The sequence below is a fragment of the Pituophis catenifer genome, unplaced genomic scaffold, assembly GCF_029215685.1.
Source record: "Pituophis catenifer annectens isolate HBS135680 unplaced genomic scaffold, rPitCat1.0.hap2 SCAF_1, whole genome shotgun sequence".
Taxonomy (NCBI): Eukaryota; Metazoa; Chordata; class Lepidosauria; order Squamata; family Colubridae; genus Pituophis; species Pituophis catenifer.
The window spans coordinates 217,170,667-217,183,903 of NW_027256881.1; the positions used below are offsets into that span (position 1 = coordinate 217,170,667).

Genomic DNA, 13,237 nt, shown 5'->3' on the forward strand with positions numbered 1-13,237 from the left:
AGAAACATAATTGAAATTTGAATAGCATTATAATTATGCCAGGATTCATAATGGATCAACTTTAGTTAAAATAACTTTATTGATTTTAAGCCAAGATAAATGTTACCACTATTACACCCTTTTAGGAAACTCCATTAGATTGCACATGGTTACCAGACAGCATGTTTCTACCAGCATCAGTAGCTGTCTGGGTTAATATTTCAAGCTGAAATTTCAGATATACTTCACTGTGACTAAGTCCCTTGAGTTCAGTTGGACTTATGTACATACATATGTTTGCACTGTTAGATCTATATGTGCACTTTTTTTTCACATTGGTAGGGATTGGGCTTTCAGTTATATTTTTTTATTATAAAGATCCCTAAGTATTTTATGAGGGTAATAATAAACTTGATTTTAGGAAATAAGTTCAAGTTGCCAACCAGTTTTTTTTAAATTATGGTATCAAAACTATAATTCTTTGGGGATTATGGAATGAGTCATCCTGCATTTTAATATAAAGCGGTCTCCAGTCTGAATATTAATCAAGTCAGCTAGGTTATCCTTTTGTGCTTGCAAAGCTTAAAAGGATTTATTTCTGAATAAACACATATCAGAGTGAAATACATATTTAATTCATTTATCTTCTTTTCACACTAAAGGAAAAAGATATTACCACAATATGACTGAAGCAATTTTGTGTCTTTGGAACATTTCAATAATTATGTCAGGGGTTCTCAAATTTTGAGTTGTGACTGTTGATATATAGTTAAAAGAGTCAGATCAGACTATTAAAATCACTAATACTTGGCCTTGGATTATCACAGAAATATTTGGGTGTTTTTGTTATCTCTGGTGGTGTGGTATGGAATAGTTTATCAGAAGTGTACATAGCAGTGAAATTAAATATTTTTATCCACTATTTTAATTTTCTAGCATTTCAAAATGATAGAAGAGTTGGAGGTGAGCAATCTATCATTAATGCTTCAAGAAAGTATGATGAAAGTTAAGTATCTTTGGACAACACAAGTCTGTTTGCCACTGGAGTAGAATGAACTCAGTTATTATTAATCAGAAAAACTGCTCACTGAAAGCAACACAGCCAAACAAAAATAAAACATCATATGAAAACAGATGATAAAAACATTGTTGCAGTTTACCCTTATTTTGCTATATAGATTAAAATTAAATTATTAAATGTAAGTGGCATATTTACTTTTTGTTGAATCCTGACTCTAATTAAACTATTAATTTTGTTTAGGGGATTGCATAATCTCATCATTCTGGGGGTCAAAGAATTGCAGCATTTGAGCTCCCCTAATTTAATATATTATCAGTGTGTAAAGCACTCATTTTGATGAACTTTTATACAATTTTATGGTATGGTTAAGAGCTTATTTATTAATTTATTACAAATTTATATATCGCTATGTTCCAAAATAACTCAAGCCAGTTTGTTGTTGTTAGTAGCGAAGTCGTGTCCGACCCATAGCGACCCCATGGACAACGTTCCTCCAGGCCTTCCTGTGCTCTACCATCCCCTGGAGTCCATTTAAGCTCACGCCGACTGCTTCGGTGACTCCTTCCAGCCACCTCATTCTCTGTCGTCCCTTTCTTCTTTTGCCCTCAACCATTCCTAGCATTAGACTCTTCTCCAATGAGCCCTTCCTTCTCATTAGGTGGCCAAAATATTTGAGTTTTATCATCAGGATCTGGTCTTCTAAAGAGCAGTCAGGGTTGATCTCCTCTAGGACTGACCAGTTTGATCGCCTTGCAGTCCAAGGGAGTCGCACGATAATTCAAAGGCCTCAATTCTTTGGCACTCAGTTTCAAGGCGGTTTATTTAAAAGCTTAAGATCACAAGACCCTCCAATTATACCATGAAACAATCAAAGACAAGGTGCCAATCAAAGACAGAAAGTTTGCAAAATTACAGATCAACAGGAGCAACTAACCAGAGCCCCCGCCAATGAACAATCTACCAGAATCTAAAGGCCCTCTCATTGCTATTTTTATGAGTGCCACCAAGTTTGGAGCCATTGGGGTCTCTGGAATGTGATCATTCCAGAGGCTAGGTATCATAATAAGCACTTTACTTTTGCCCCCCCCCCAATTCTTGTGAGAGGGAGAGTTGCAGCATTTTCACCTGCATTGGGCAAACAGGTTGGACATTCTGTTTGAAAGAAGTAGTCCTGGAGATATCTAGAACTATACCACATTAGGCTTTTTAAAGTCAAAACCAACATTTTGAATTGTATCCGGAAACCTATTGGTACCTAATGCAGTACCTGTATATTGCTGTCCTATTTCTACAGAATTTCACCGGCTGACAGTCAGACTGCTGCCATCTATAACAATTGCAATTTTTGATCGGTCTTCCAAGGCTGGCCCATGCAAAGCACAATGCAATACTTCTGCCTCAGAATTATTAGCTGTGAATTACAGTAACCAAGACCAACAAATATACACTTTCCAGCATCTAAAAGCTTGTTAAAATTGTATAAATGTGTTGCCACTTTTTTTAAATCTCTATTTAATTTTTTCCCCCAGTCTAATTCAGAAGTGAGTTAACTCGGGAATTTTTTTGAAGCCTCTGGTATTTCTAAAATACTGTATTTTTCGGACTATAAGACACACCGGAGTATAAGACACACCAAGATTTCGAAGAGAAAAAATAGTTTTTGGCATCCGTGCATCTGGTTTTTGCCCTCCCTGGCCCCCAGGAGCACTTTGCAGGCATCCCAAACCCTCTGCACATCCCATTTTTGTGAAAAACAGGCTTGTTTTTGCAAAATAACGGGCCTGTTTTTGGGCTCCCAAACCTCCCATGCATTCCTTTTTTGCGCTCCCCAGCCTCCAGGAGCACTCTGCAGGCCTCCCAAACCGTCTGCACATCCTGTTTTTGCAAAAAACGGGCCCATGTTTGGCAAAAACAATGCGTGAGGCGGGGTTTCAGGAGGCCAAAAATGGCCATATTCGGTGTATTAGACACACCGACATTTCCACCGTCTTTTAGGGGGGGGGAAAGTGCGTCATATACTCCGAAATGTATGGTAGTTTCCATTCAATTGACAAACACCCAAATAGGTCAAATGCTAAAATTTCCTTCAGATTTTAAAAACTAAAGACTGTCATGCCAAATCAAGATAAAAGTGAGCTCATGGACCTTATTCACAGGGCAGTCAGTTCTAATCACTGTGGTCCTCAATGACTGATAAATGTTATTGCACCTCTCCTCCCTGATCTAACGTAAACTTTTACTGATCACTATACAAGTTGTAAAAAAATGAGCTAATTTGCTGAAAAGGTTTGGAATTTGTGCCTAGGGAAGAGTATGCCTCTTTTTCTAATGAAACAAATACATTTACTAACAAAGATAATAAAGAGTTAGATTGAAAGATTGCAATAATGTCCAGTAATGTGGCAGGCCTTACAATCAGGTTCAGAAGTGAGATGGCTATTGTTGGTCATATTTTAATTTTTATTGCTGTATGGAACATAATTGGGTTTGATGGCCTATATGGCCCCTTACAGGTCCATGATTTTATGAAAATGACTACTACTAATGGAAGGCTACTGTAATTGTATCCTCATTTTCCTCAAAAGCTGTTGTCTAGAGAGACACTTGTTCTGATACTCTTTTTTGCATTAGATTACGCAACAAACTACAGACTAGCCAACATTTTAGTCTACTGTGCTGTGCAAATCCAAGCTCCTAAAATTAACATTTAGCATACTATGAAAAATTGAGAAAACCATTATTAATTCATAATCATAACCAGAGTAATGGCTGTGGTGGAATGATGGAATCAATGAGATATTCCAGCTTGGATGCTATTGGTGGGAGGAAGTGTACAAGATCAAAAACAACTCTAGATTAGGCTTTCCCAGGGAAAAGCAGGCAAGTCTAGAGAGATTCTTGTAAACTGGTGATTCAATAAACTTGATTAAGTCTTGGAGCTGTTCTTTTGTGCTTGGTGCTGGCTGCCCAACATGGGGGTCTTTTAAACAAAGACTAATGGTGTTGCTTTAGTGGATTCGGTACTGAGCAGGGCACTAGATGAGATGGCTTTTTAGATTTGCTTCTAAATATTCTTTGCCATATTAACAATTATCACAATTAGTATCTTAACCTTTTATGAATTTTCTTTTCAAATCCACCCACCTTAGTCATCTTTACACTTTTGGGCAGTTAACTCAAGATTTCCTCTCTCCAAAACCAATTGTTCAAAGACACAATTACCAATATCTAGTTTTACTGTTTTTTCATGACTGGAACATACTTTTTTTTCCTGACCATTTAACTGAAAGTCCTGAGTTCACTACATTTTGTTTTTACTATTTGATATTCACTTGGAGACGGTAGGCTGCTGCCAGTTCGGACTGGTTCAGGCGAACCAATAATTGCGACCTGCTGCCCCGGCACTATGCAGTCCTATTTAGTTGTGTTTTTAAAGCCGCGTGCATGTGTGCAAGCCACGCAGGTGAGTGAAGTGCATGTGCGGAAGGCTCGCACATGAGCAAAGTGAGCGTGTACACACTCTCAAATTTTCGGTGCTGGGCGAACCGGTTGTTAATTTATGTGCCACCCAACTCTGCTTGCAGAGATTCTGTATGAGACCCCACAAGCCCTCTGTGAAATCCAGAGCAATACAGTGATTTTTACTATAGCTAGGTTCATGGAACACTTTAAGCCAAATCCATAAGTGAACTAGCCATTGCAGTTTGTAAACAAGTTTATGCTGTGAATCCTGCACAATATAGTTTAAGCTGTGGCATAGTGTAATGTATGTTATATAAATCTTTTGTCATGTTCTCATCATACACTAATTAATAGTGTGATATGTAAAGAAAAGAGAACTGCTCTTATCTACTTTGTTATTTTTTCACATAAACAGATTTTTATTATATTGTACTTTACATTTACATTTTCAATAAAGGAGAATATTTGTGGCTCAGGGTTGACATGATGGGTCCTTGGTGCTCTCCAAACTTGATTATTTTCTTGCAGATGTTTTCATTTCCCAAACTAGGTAACATCATCACTGATGTTTGGATAATGGAATGTCTGCAAGAAAACAACCAAGCTCATGATAGCATCAAGGACCCTTCATTTTCCTTTTGAAATTGCTTTTCAAATCTTGGTTTCGAGAGTTCTAGCAGTCACATGAAAGAACTGCATATAACTTTCTGCTCCAGACACCATACGTGGCTTTACCCAGACCACTGACACGTTAACTATCATGTTGTACTGCATGATAAATGGCATCCAGTCTTCCCAGGTTTCTTTTTTTGGGGGAATACAAATTTATCAATTCCTTGTAATTGGCCAAACTAGCTTAGACTGCAAAAAAGGCCTGATTGCCTATAAATCATCCTTCAAGTAGTTTCTAGGGCCTAGTATAGAGCAAATAATCATACATCTCCAGTTATTTTAGATCACAAATTCTCAGAATCACAACTAGGATTGTTAATGACCGGAATTTATGGGAATTTCAGGCAAGCATTTGGATTGTACCAGACTTCCCATGATTAATCAATGACCCACAGCTGAGTTTCTACTATATTCTGTTGTATCTACAGCATATATTCCAATCAGTATCTAAAATATCACATTTTTATTAAACCCATCTTTGTTTCTGAATTTGTGAATAGACTCAAGTTCTCCCATGAAGACCTGAACAATACAAATTCAATAGTTAAAAATATTAATAAATCATTAAAATCTTTCACATTTATAACCAAACTATCATTAGATATATGACCCTTTGCAGTGAGGATCCATCTCCCAACATAGTTCAGTTCTGAACTCGTCTTCTTTAAAACAGCACTCCAGAAAATGTATATTTGTAAACATTTATTTTTCCCAAACTTGCATCAGCACACATTGTACAGCCTTGCAAATTATACAGAAATTGAAAAAGGTGTCTCCTTTATATGTGCAATGAATCATTTGATGTCCAGTGATCCTCTACAAATGATGAAAAAAAAAAACATATCTAAACCACTTAAGAAGTTTCCAGCACTTATCAAATGTGATCACTTACAGTAAAAAAAAAGTAAAGAAATAAACATATTGATGGGAACACAATTAAAGTGCAAACTTTTTACCATTTGGAGAGTCACCTTTTAACCGTTAACTGAAAACTAATGGGTTCCAGTTAAAATCATTGGTGATGGTCATTTTTTTTCCTTTTTAATATTTATTCTGTTGGAATAGAAACAAAATGCTCAAAAGTAGAATTTATTGGCAGTTACCATTCACATTTCCTAAAGAAATCTAGAAAGGGAAGGGGTGGAGAAGGTCTTCAGTAGTTACTGTAGGACTCTGTTATCTTGGAGAGGAAGAAAAGGGAGGGAAAAAAATCAGCTAATTTCTTTGCCTTTTGCATATTGGGCAAGAAAGACTGTAATTCCCTTGAAGCTCTTCTCTTTCTTTTCTGACCCCAGTTCCCTGCTCTTAAACTGAGAGACGCGTGCTGGCTTTATACAAAGGGATTACAAAATGCAGGTAAGAATATGGTTATTCCTTGTGAATAAAAGTTTGCTGTACAACAAAGCTTTGGATCTGGTACAAGAATTTGGAAATATAAAATAAAAGTATTACAAAAAGGGATTTTTAATAGCATTCATTACAGAAGGCTGACTGTCCGTTTTATCCTATCACAGCCGTGTTTTGTAAGTTGATGATTGAACTTAATTTTTTTCCCCTGCATCTTCTCCGGGATCACTGGGTTTAATTCTTAAAAGACTTTACTGGTGTCTGACATCCAAGGGGTTTTATGAAGACAGTAACAAAAAAACAAAAAACAAAAAAAAAACCATAAACATCAAGCCAATCAAGTAGAAGAGAGATAAGGACATGGAAGTAATAAAGGCTGAATGTTCAGTGCCGTAACTGTTACTGAGAACTAGCTCTTTCCAGGATGTGAAAGTCGTAATGCTTTTTGCTTGTTCTCAACCTAAACTTGTTCAGTGAGTTACTTTGTTTCTTCAATGCATTTTGGGCTGCAGACATGGTGGGAAACGTTGCCAGGACTGTATACGTGGATGCCAAGTCACTAAGTTTGGAGGGTTCCGTGTTTACGTTGCTATCTCCACTCCCACAGTAGCGATGGTGGTGTTGGTGTGGCTGATGCACCTGCACTGATGGAGGGTCTCGTAGCCACCGAATCTTGGCACCAACTTTAAGAAGTTCCACAAACAATTTTTCAGCTTCTGCACGAGTTATTCCCTCTGGCAGTTCAGTAATTTCCAAAACTTTTCCTATAACTGAAGAACACAGGATTTAAAATGGCTGTTAGGGGATGTAATATACTGGTGCTTTTAGTAAAGAGTGGCCCAAGTACAAAACTGTGTGAATATATTAGATTTGTTCCTCAACCTATTCCAATTTTGGGATCTGAAAAGGGCAAATGGGTTCCATAATCAAGGGATAGCCACTTTATAATAGCAGGAAAAGGAAGGTATAGACACTGAAAAATAGAAGCTGGTGAGAGAAGTGGATGACTCTCAAAGGTATGAGAAAACATACCTATTCATATAAGGCCAAACTTGCCCTCAAGATTGTCAAATCAACTAAATCCAATCAATCACACATCTGGGGATCATGCTTGTGCCAAATAAAATTTCAAGTTCTTAGTATTACTATGGTGCCCCACCCCACACCCCATGCATGTCAATTCATTTTGGGCCACCAGCCTACAGGTTAAGAATTACTAAGGTAAGTTGTATTCATCTCCAGATCATAGTTATGCCTACAGAGCAGCATGGAATAGAAAGAGATATACCACATTTTTCAGAGTATAAGACACACTCCCCCCCCCCCCCCAAAAAAAAAGTGGGTGGAAATGTCTGTGTGTTTTATACAGCAAATGTTGTCGAAGCGCCACCCACCCACTGGCCCCCACCCTTCGGCCTTTGCTTCCCAGCAATTTGCCTCCTTGCAGCAAACAGCAACAGTGTAGTCAGCTTCAGCACAGCCTGATTTAGCACAAGCAGATAATTAGCAGTTGGATCTGCCTCACAGAATACCTCCTATCAGCTGTTCCAGGCTGCGGGGATTGCCGCTGCCAGCTATCACTGCCTCTGCGTGCCCCATTTTCAGCCTCCACAGATCCCATTTTCAGCCTCCGCACATCCCATTTTTGGCCTGTTCCAGGCGGTGGGGATAGGCAGCGGTGGCAATCCCCACTGCCTGGAACGGACCAAAAAGGATGCGCGGAGGCCAAAAATAGGATGCACAGAAGATGAAAAAGGGATGCGCATGCCAAAAATGGGGCAGGCGGAGGCGGCGAGAGGTGGTAGCAGTGATGGGAGGTGCCAGCACCAATGGGCGGCAGCAATCCCCATAGCTTGGAACAACTGATAGGTATTCCGGGAGGCAGATCCAACCGCCAATCAGCTGCTCGTGCTAAATCAGGCTGTGCTGAAGCTGATCATGCTATTTGCTGCAAGGAGGCAAATTGCTGGGAGGCAGAGGCAGATTTTTTTTTCTTGTTTTCCTCCCCAAAAGCTAGGTGCGTCTTATACTTTGGGGCGTCCTATAGTCTGAAAAATATATTAATATACTTCCAACAGTACTACAGTTGCATCACAAAATTATACCAGACAATGAGGTACATGCCTGGTTCTCCCGCACCAAGATCAGCTGAAGCAGCCTTTTTAGCTGGTTTTCTTCCTCTATTTCCATGTCTGTTTCCTGGCTGACACTAAAATAGAAGTGGTGTGATAGAGATGAGGGAGGGAGGGAGGAGGGAAACAGAGAGAGAGAGAAAAAGAGTGAGATCAGATGCATATACACAAAAAAATTGATCAGGAATGGTATTTCTTCTACTTCCCACATACATATTTTCCAACCACAAAGAATGAAGATTGCCACATGATCAAATGTTAATGGAGTCATTTGAATGATATATTACAGCTTCTTCTTGGAAAGAGATCTAGCACCCTGTAACTTGAATTCATGAAACAGAGCTATGCTTTTAACTGTTTCATATTTTAACTGTTAACTATTTTAAGGTCTTTTGTTTTATTTGTTATTGTTACCTGCCTTCAAAGTCCTATTGACAGAAAGGTGGAATATAAATAACAAATCATTTATTCATTGCACTGGAAAGTTTTTAATGATATCCGAATAGCAAAACACCAAAGCTCCTGATTTGTTGTAGGTAATTCAATATGGGCAATTACCGTATTTTTTGGAGTATAAGAAGCACCTTTTCCCCCCCTAAAAGGGGGTGAAAATTTAGGTAAGTCTTATACACCGAATGTAGCCCCGCCCACCCACTGGCCCCCACTCTTTGGCCTCTGCCTCCTAGCAGTTACCTCCTTGCAGCAAACAGCAAGAAAAAACAGCTCATTTCAGCTTCAGCACAGTCTAATTAGCACAAGTTGATTGGATCGGCCTCCTGACTCTTAGCTGTTTTACTCTCAGCTGTTTTTCGGGGGCCTCTGCTGCTTGCTACAAGGAGGTAAATTGCTGGAGAAGATTTTTTTTTCTCTTGTGCTAATCAAGCTATGCTGAAAACGAAAATGAAAGTAAAGCAGGCTGTTTGCTGCAACGAGGCAAAATTGCTCAGAGGCAGAGGCGGATTTCTTTTTCTTCTTTTCCTCACTAAAAAAGGTAGGTGAATCTTATAGTCCGGTACGTCTTATAGTCTGAAAAATACAGTAAGTATCTTTGATCCAAGTAAAGCCTTTGTGATTGTTTATCTCCAAATCTAGGTTTAACTGGACATCTCTGATCACACACTAGTAGCTCTAAGTGTTATGCTGTTTAAAGAGGCAAATATAAGCTATGTCTGCAGCATTAACTATCCATTTAAGTCACATTCAATAGACTTAAGGAACAATTATCCAAGATTTACTTTAAAGAGAAACTGATATGCACAGCGTATCTAAAAATCACTTTCTAAAGAAAACACTTTTCTCAGTCAAAGTGATTGATATAGAACACCATCACATGTTTACACCTCAAATAATCCCAAATTTTGATAATGAACATAACTACATCTTGCTAAATACATATGGTATTCCCGTGTGCACATGTCCAAAAGGATCACTTTCTAAAGGAAACACTTTTCTCAATGTAATAAGCAATTTCTGACTCAGGGAAGCAGCTAATATTTGATGGAAGGTTTTTTTTTTAGGCACATACATTTTTATTTACAAATACGTGCTAACCTGTGAAGACCTTGGTGCTCTCTGAGCTTAGTTGTTTGCCTGCAGATGTTTTATTACCTAACTAAGTAACATCATAAATGTGATTATAGGGTTTGCTCCATGTTTGTATATACTGGTAGATCTCAACTTACAACCACAATTGAGTCCAACATTTCTGCTGTTAAGTGAGACATTTGTTAAATACGTTTTTGCCCCATTTTACGACCTTTCTTGCCACAACTGTTAAGTGAATCACTGCAGTTAAGTTAGTAACCTGGTTGGTAGGGGGAATCTGGCTTTCCCATTGACTTTGCTTGTCAGAAGGTTGCAAAAGGTGATCACATGACCCTAGGACACTGTAATTGTCAAAAATATGCGTCAGTTGCTAAGCATCTGAATTTTGATCATGTGACCATGGGATGCTTCAACAGTTGTAAATGTGAAACACGGTCATAAGTCACTTTTCTCAGTGCTCAGTAACTTCAATCGGTCACTAAATGAATTATTGTTAAATTGAGGACTACCTGTAGTAACTTGACTTGCTAGTTTTGATGACAGAATAGTTTCCTCCTTGGTGGTTCCTTGATTAGAATATTGTTTTCTACCTGATTGTTTGTCTAGTGCTGATCTCTGTTTATCTATTGTTGATCTCTGTTTATCTGAATGTTGGCTGCTGGAAAGGAGGGGTTCTGGTCTTTTTTGTTTCCTTTCTCTTTATTGTCTCTTCTGAATGGTTTGTAAATGTGGTTTATCTCTATGTCTTTTGACAGCTGATTTGTCTGAATGCCAAGATTCCAAGAATTCCCTAGTATTTTTGGATTTGGCTTGGTTTCAAATGCTAAAAATCTATTGGTTGAAATTGTGGTTGTGTCTGTCCATGTGTTGTGGGATTAAGAGTTTTCATCAGCCCTCCCCAGCCAATACCTTAGAAATGAGTAGCTCTCAACTTCAGTCTCAAAGGGAAGGAAAACAAAGAAGGAAAAATAATAAAAGGAGGAAAGTCCAGGGAAATATTAATATGCTCAACTCACAGCTCAGGAGCTAAAAGGATTGCAACCATGAGCTAGGCTGAGTTGAAACAAACTGAAGAGACGTCACCAGGGAGGCGGATCTTCAGAAGTTTCAACTCAGGACATAGAGCTAGAGCTTACAATATCCCAGACTGGCACCTCCCATTTCTACACTATGGAGAAGCTCAAATACTTTGGCTACCTTATGAGAAGAGAGGACTTGTGGGAAAAGGCCCTGATGGTGGGAAAGACTGAAGGCAAAAGGAGAAGGGGACAGCAGAGGATGAGATGGTTAGATAGTGTCAACAACACAATGAACATGAATTTGGGCAAACTCCGGGATAAAGAGGAGGGCTGGGGAACCTGGTGTGCTATGGTTCATTGGAGTCGGACATGACTTAGAGACTGAACAATGATAACATTTGGTGTTATTCTGTTTGGTAACCTGCTGTACAGAAAGCTCTTTTTTCGTACCTGTGGACCTGCTATGTGCCCATGTGGCAGAGAAGGATTGTACTGCAAAGGCTGGCCAAGTAGGGGATATCTGGCATCTCCTGAAGAAACAAGATAATGTCAACTTCAAATACCAATGCTATTTTATGTTAAGAATAGGTAACTGAAAAATTAAAGAGTATTTTTTACTCTTTAAGATCTATTTTTAGCAAAATGTTGGAGAAAATTTTAATTTGGGGAACTTTCCATTTAAAAAAAAAAAATCCCCAACTCTTCATGGCAGCACAAAGAAGTACCACATATGATGGTCTGGGATCACAGGGAAGAATGGGCTAAGTAAAATAAAATGTATGTACAGTGATTACGTTGTAAACTGGAGGGTACAAAGGGTACAACCTTCACATGCAAAAAAAGAAATGACCCAAAAGAATGTGATAGAAATGCAAAACCTTGTAATCAGGATTGCCAGCCCCAAACATTGTAAACCCTTTAAAGTTAGCAGAGTATACTAATGAACAGCTGATGAAATGATGTTGGGAGAGACCCAGCCAGGCAGGGGGAGAGGCCTCCAGGAAGGAATGAGGCTGAAGTCCTTGCGCACTCGCAAGGGGTCTGGAACTGAGTCCCCTTAAAGTCCATAGAACCTCACCTATCTGTTCTCAGCCAAAGGCTGTCAGTCGGGGGACTTTCCTGTATAATACGCAGAATGTAATAAAGTGGTAAACTTGAACATTATATGGGCAGGTCTGGTTACTTGTGCCTGACACTAAAGACTTCAAGAAAACTACAATAACCCACTGAAGCTTGACAAATGGTCAGCGAGGATGCAAAGCGCCCCAAAAGTGTGGAGGCGAAGGTTACACACATCAATTTGACCCTTCTAATAACAGAATTAAAAATCTCTGTGACACAACTTCACTATCCAAAATTCATAAATCCCACACTGCTAGCAAATAAATTGACACAAGCTGTGTCCTTACTTAGCAGGCAGTTGAATAGGAATAACAATGGGAAAGCAAAACTTCCCTTTTTTTTTGAAAGAAACAAAATGTAACTTCCTAGTTAGATTTTAAAAGTAGTAATAGAGCATAATCAGTTATTTAGCAAACGGGAATCCTTACCTTGTCCAGGAACGAAATGTCGTGAGAATGGGGGCACAAGAGGAAGAGGTGTTAAAGTGGGACGGATGTTCTTCATGTTTGAAAGTTGAGTTGGTGCCGGTGACTGAGCTGGAGATGTGGCAGGGCTACCTATTTGTGGACTATGTTGTAGCTGTTAATTTAATGAGACAGAAAATGTACAATTTTGTCAGAGCATGGGAAAAAATATGCCTTTAATACACTCGAGTGTCTAGTTTAAATCATCTTCGCTCAGTAAAAATCATTCTGTGATGTGCAACCCTGTTGAACTCTCACACTTAGCAATTTTTTTTGAAAAAAGTTTTTTTTATTTTTATTTCTTATACACATATTGTAAATGTACATTCTCTTATCCATGATTGATCATATATATACATATTTTTTCTAATGAAAGCATAAACACTTAGCAATTTCTTGAAAGCATGATTCTCCTTTCCTATAGTTATGAGGCATAACATCAACGTGACAAACAAATGAAGAGAAAAACGCTCT

General features: G+C 38.6%; 1 protein-coding gene across 4 annotated transcripts in view; it reads right to left on the reverse strand.

The window, feature by feature from the left end:
* Positions 1-5,850: 5,850 nt before the first annotated feature.
* R3HDM1 (R3H domain containing 1) overlaps positions 5,851-13,237 on the reverse strand; it is a 63,437-nt gene continuing 56,050 nt past the window's right edge. For all 4 annotated transcript variants that reach the window (XM_070947739.1, XM_070947887.1, XM_070947827.1 and 1 more), the window contains 4 exons: positions 12,728-12,878; positions 11,628-11,707; positions 8,606-8,690; positions 5,851-7,251 (listed from right to left, as the gene is read on the reverse strand). In XM_070947739.1, coding sequence (XP_070803840.1) covers positions 6,881-7,251; positions 8,606-8,690; positions 11,628-11,707; positions 12,728-12,878 — 687 coding nt within the window. In that variant the 3' untranslated portion in view covers positions 5,851-6,880. The remainder of the gene's footprint in view (positions 7,252-8,605; positions 8,691-11,627; positions 11,708-12,727; positions 12,879-13,237) is intronic.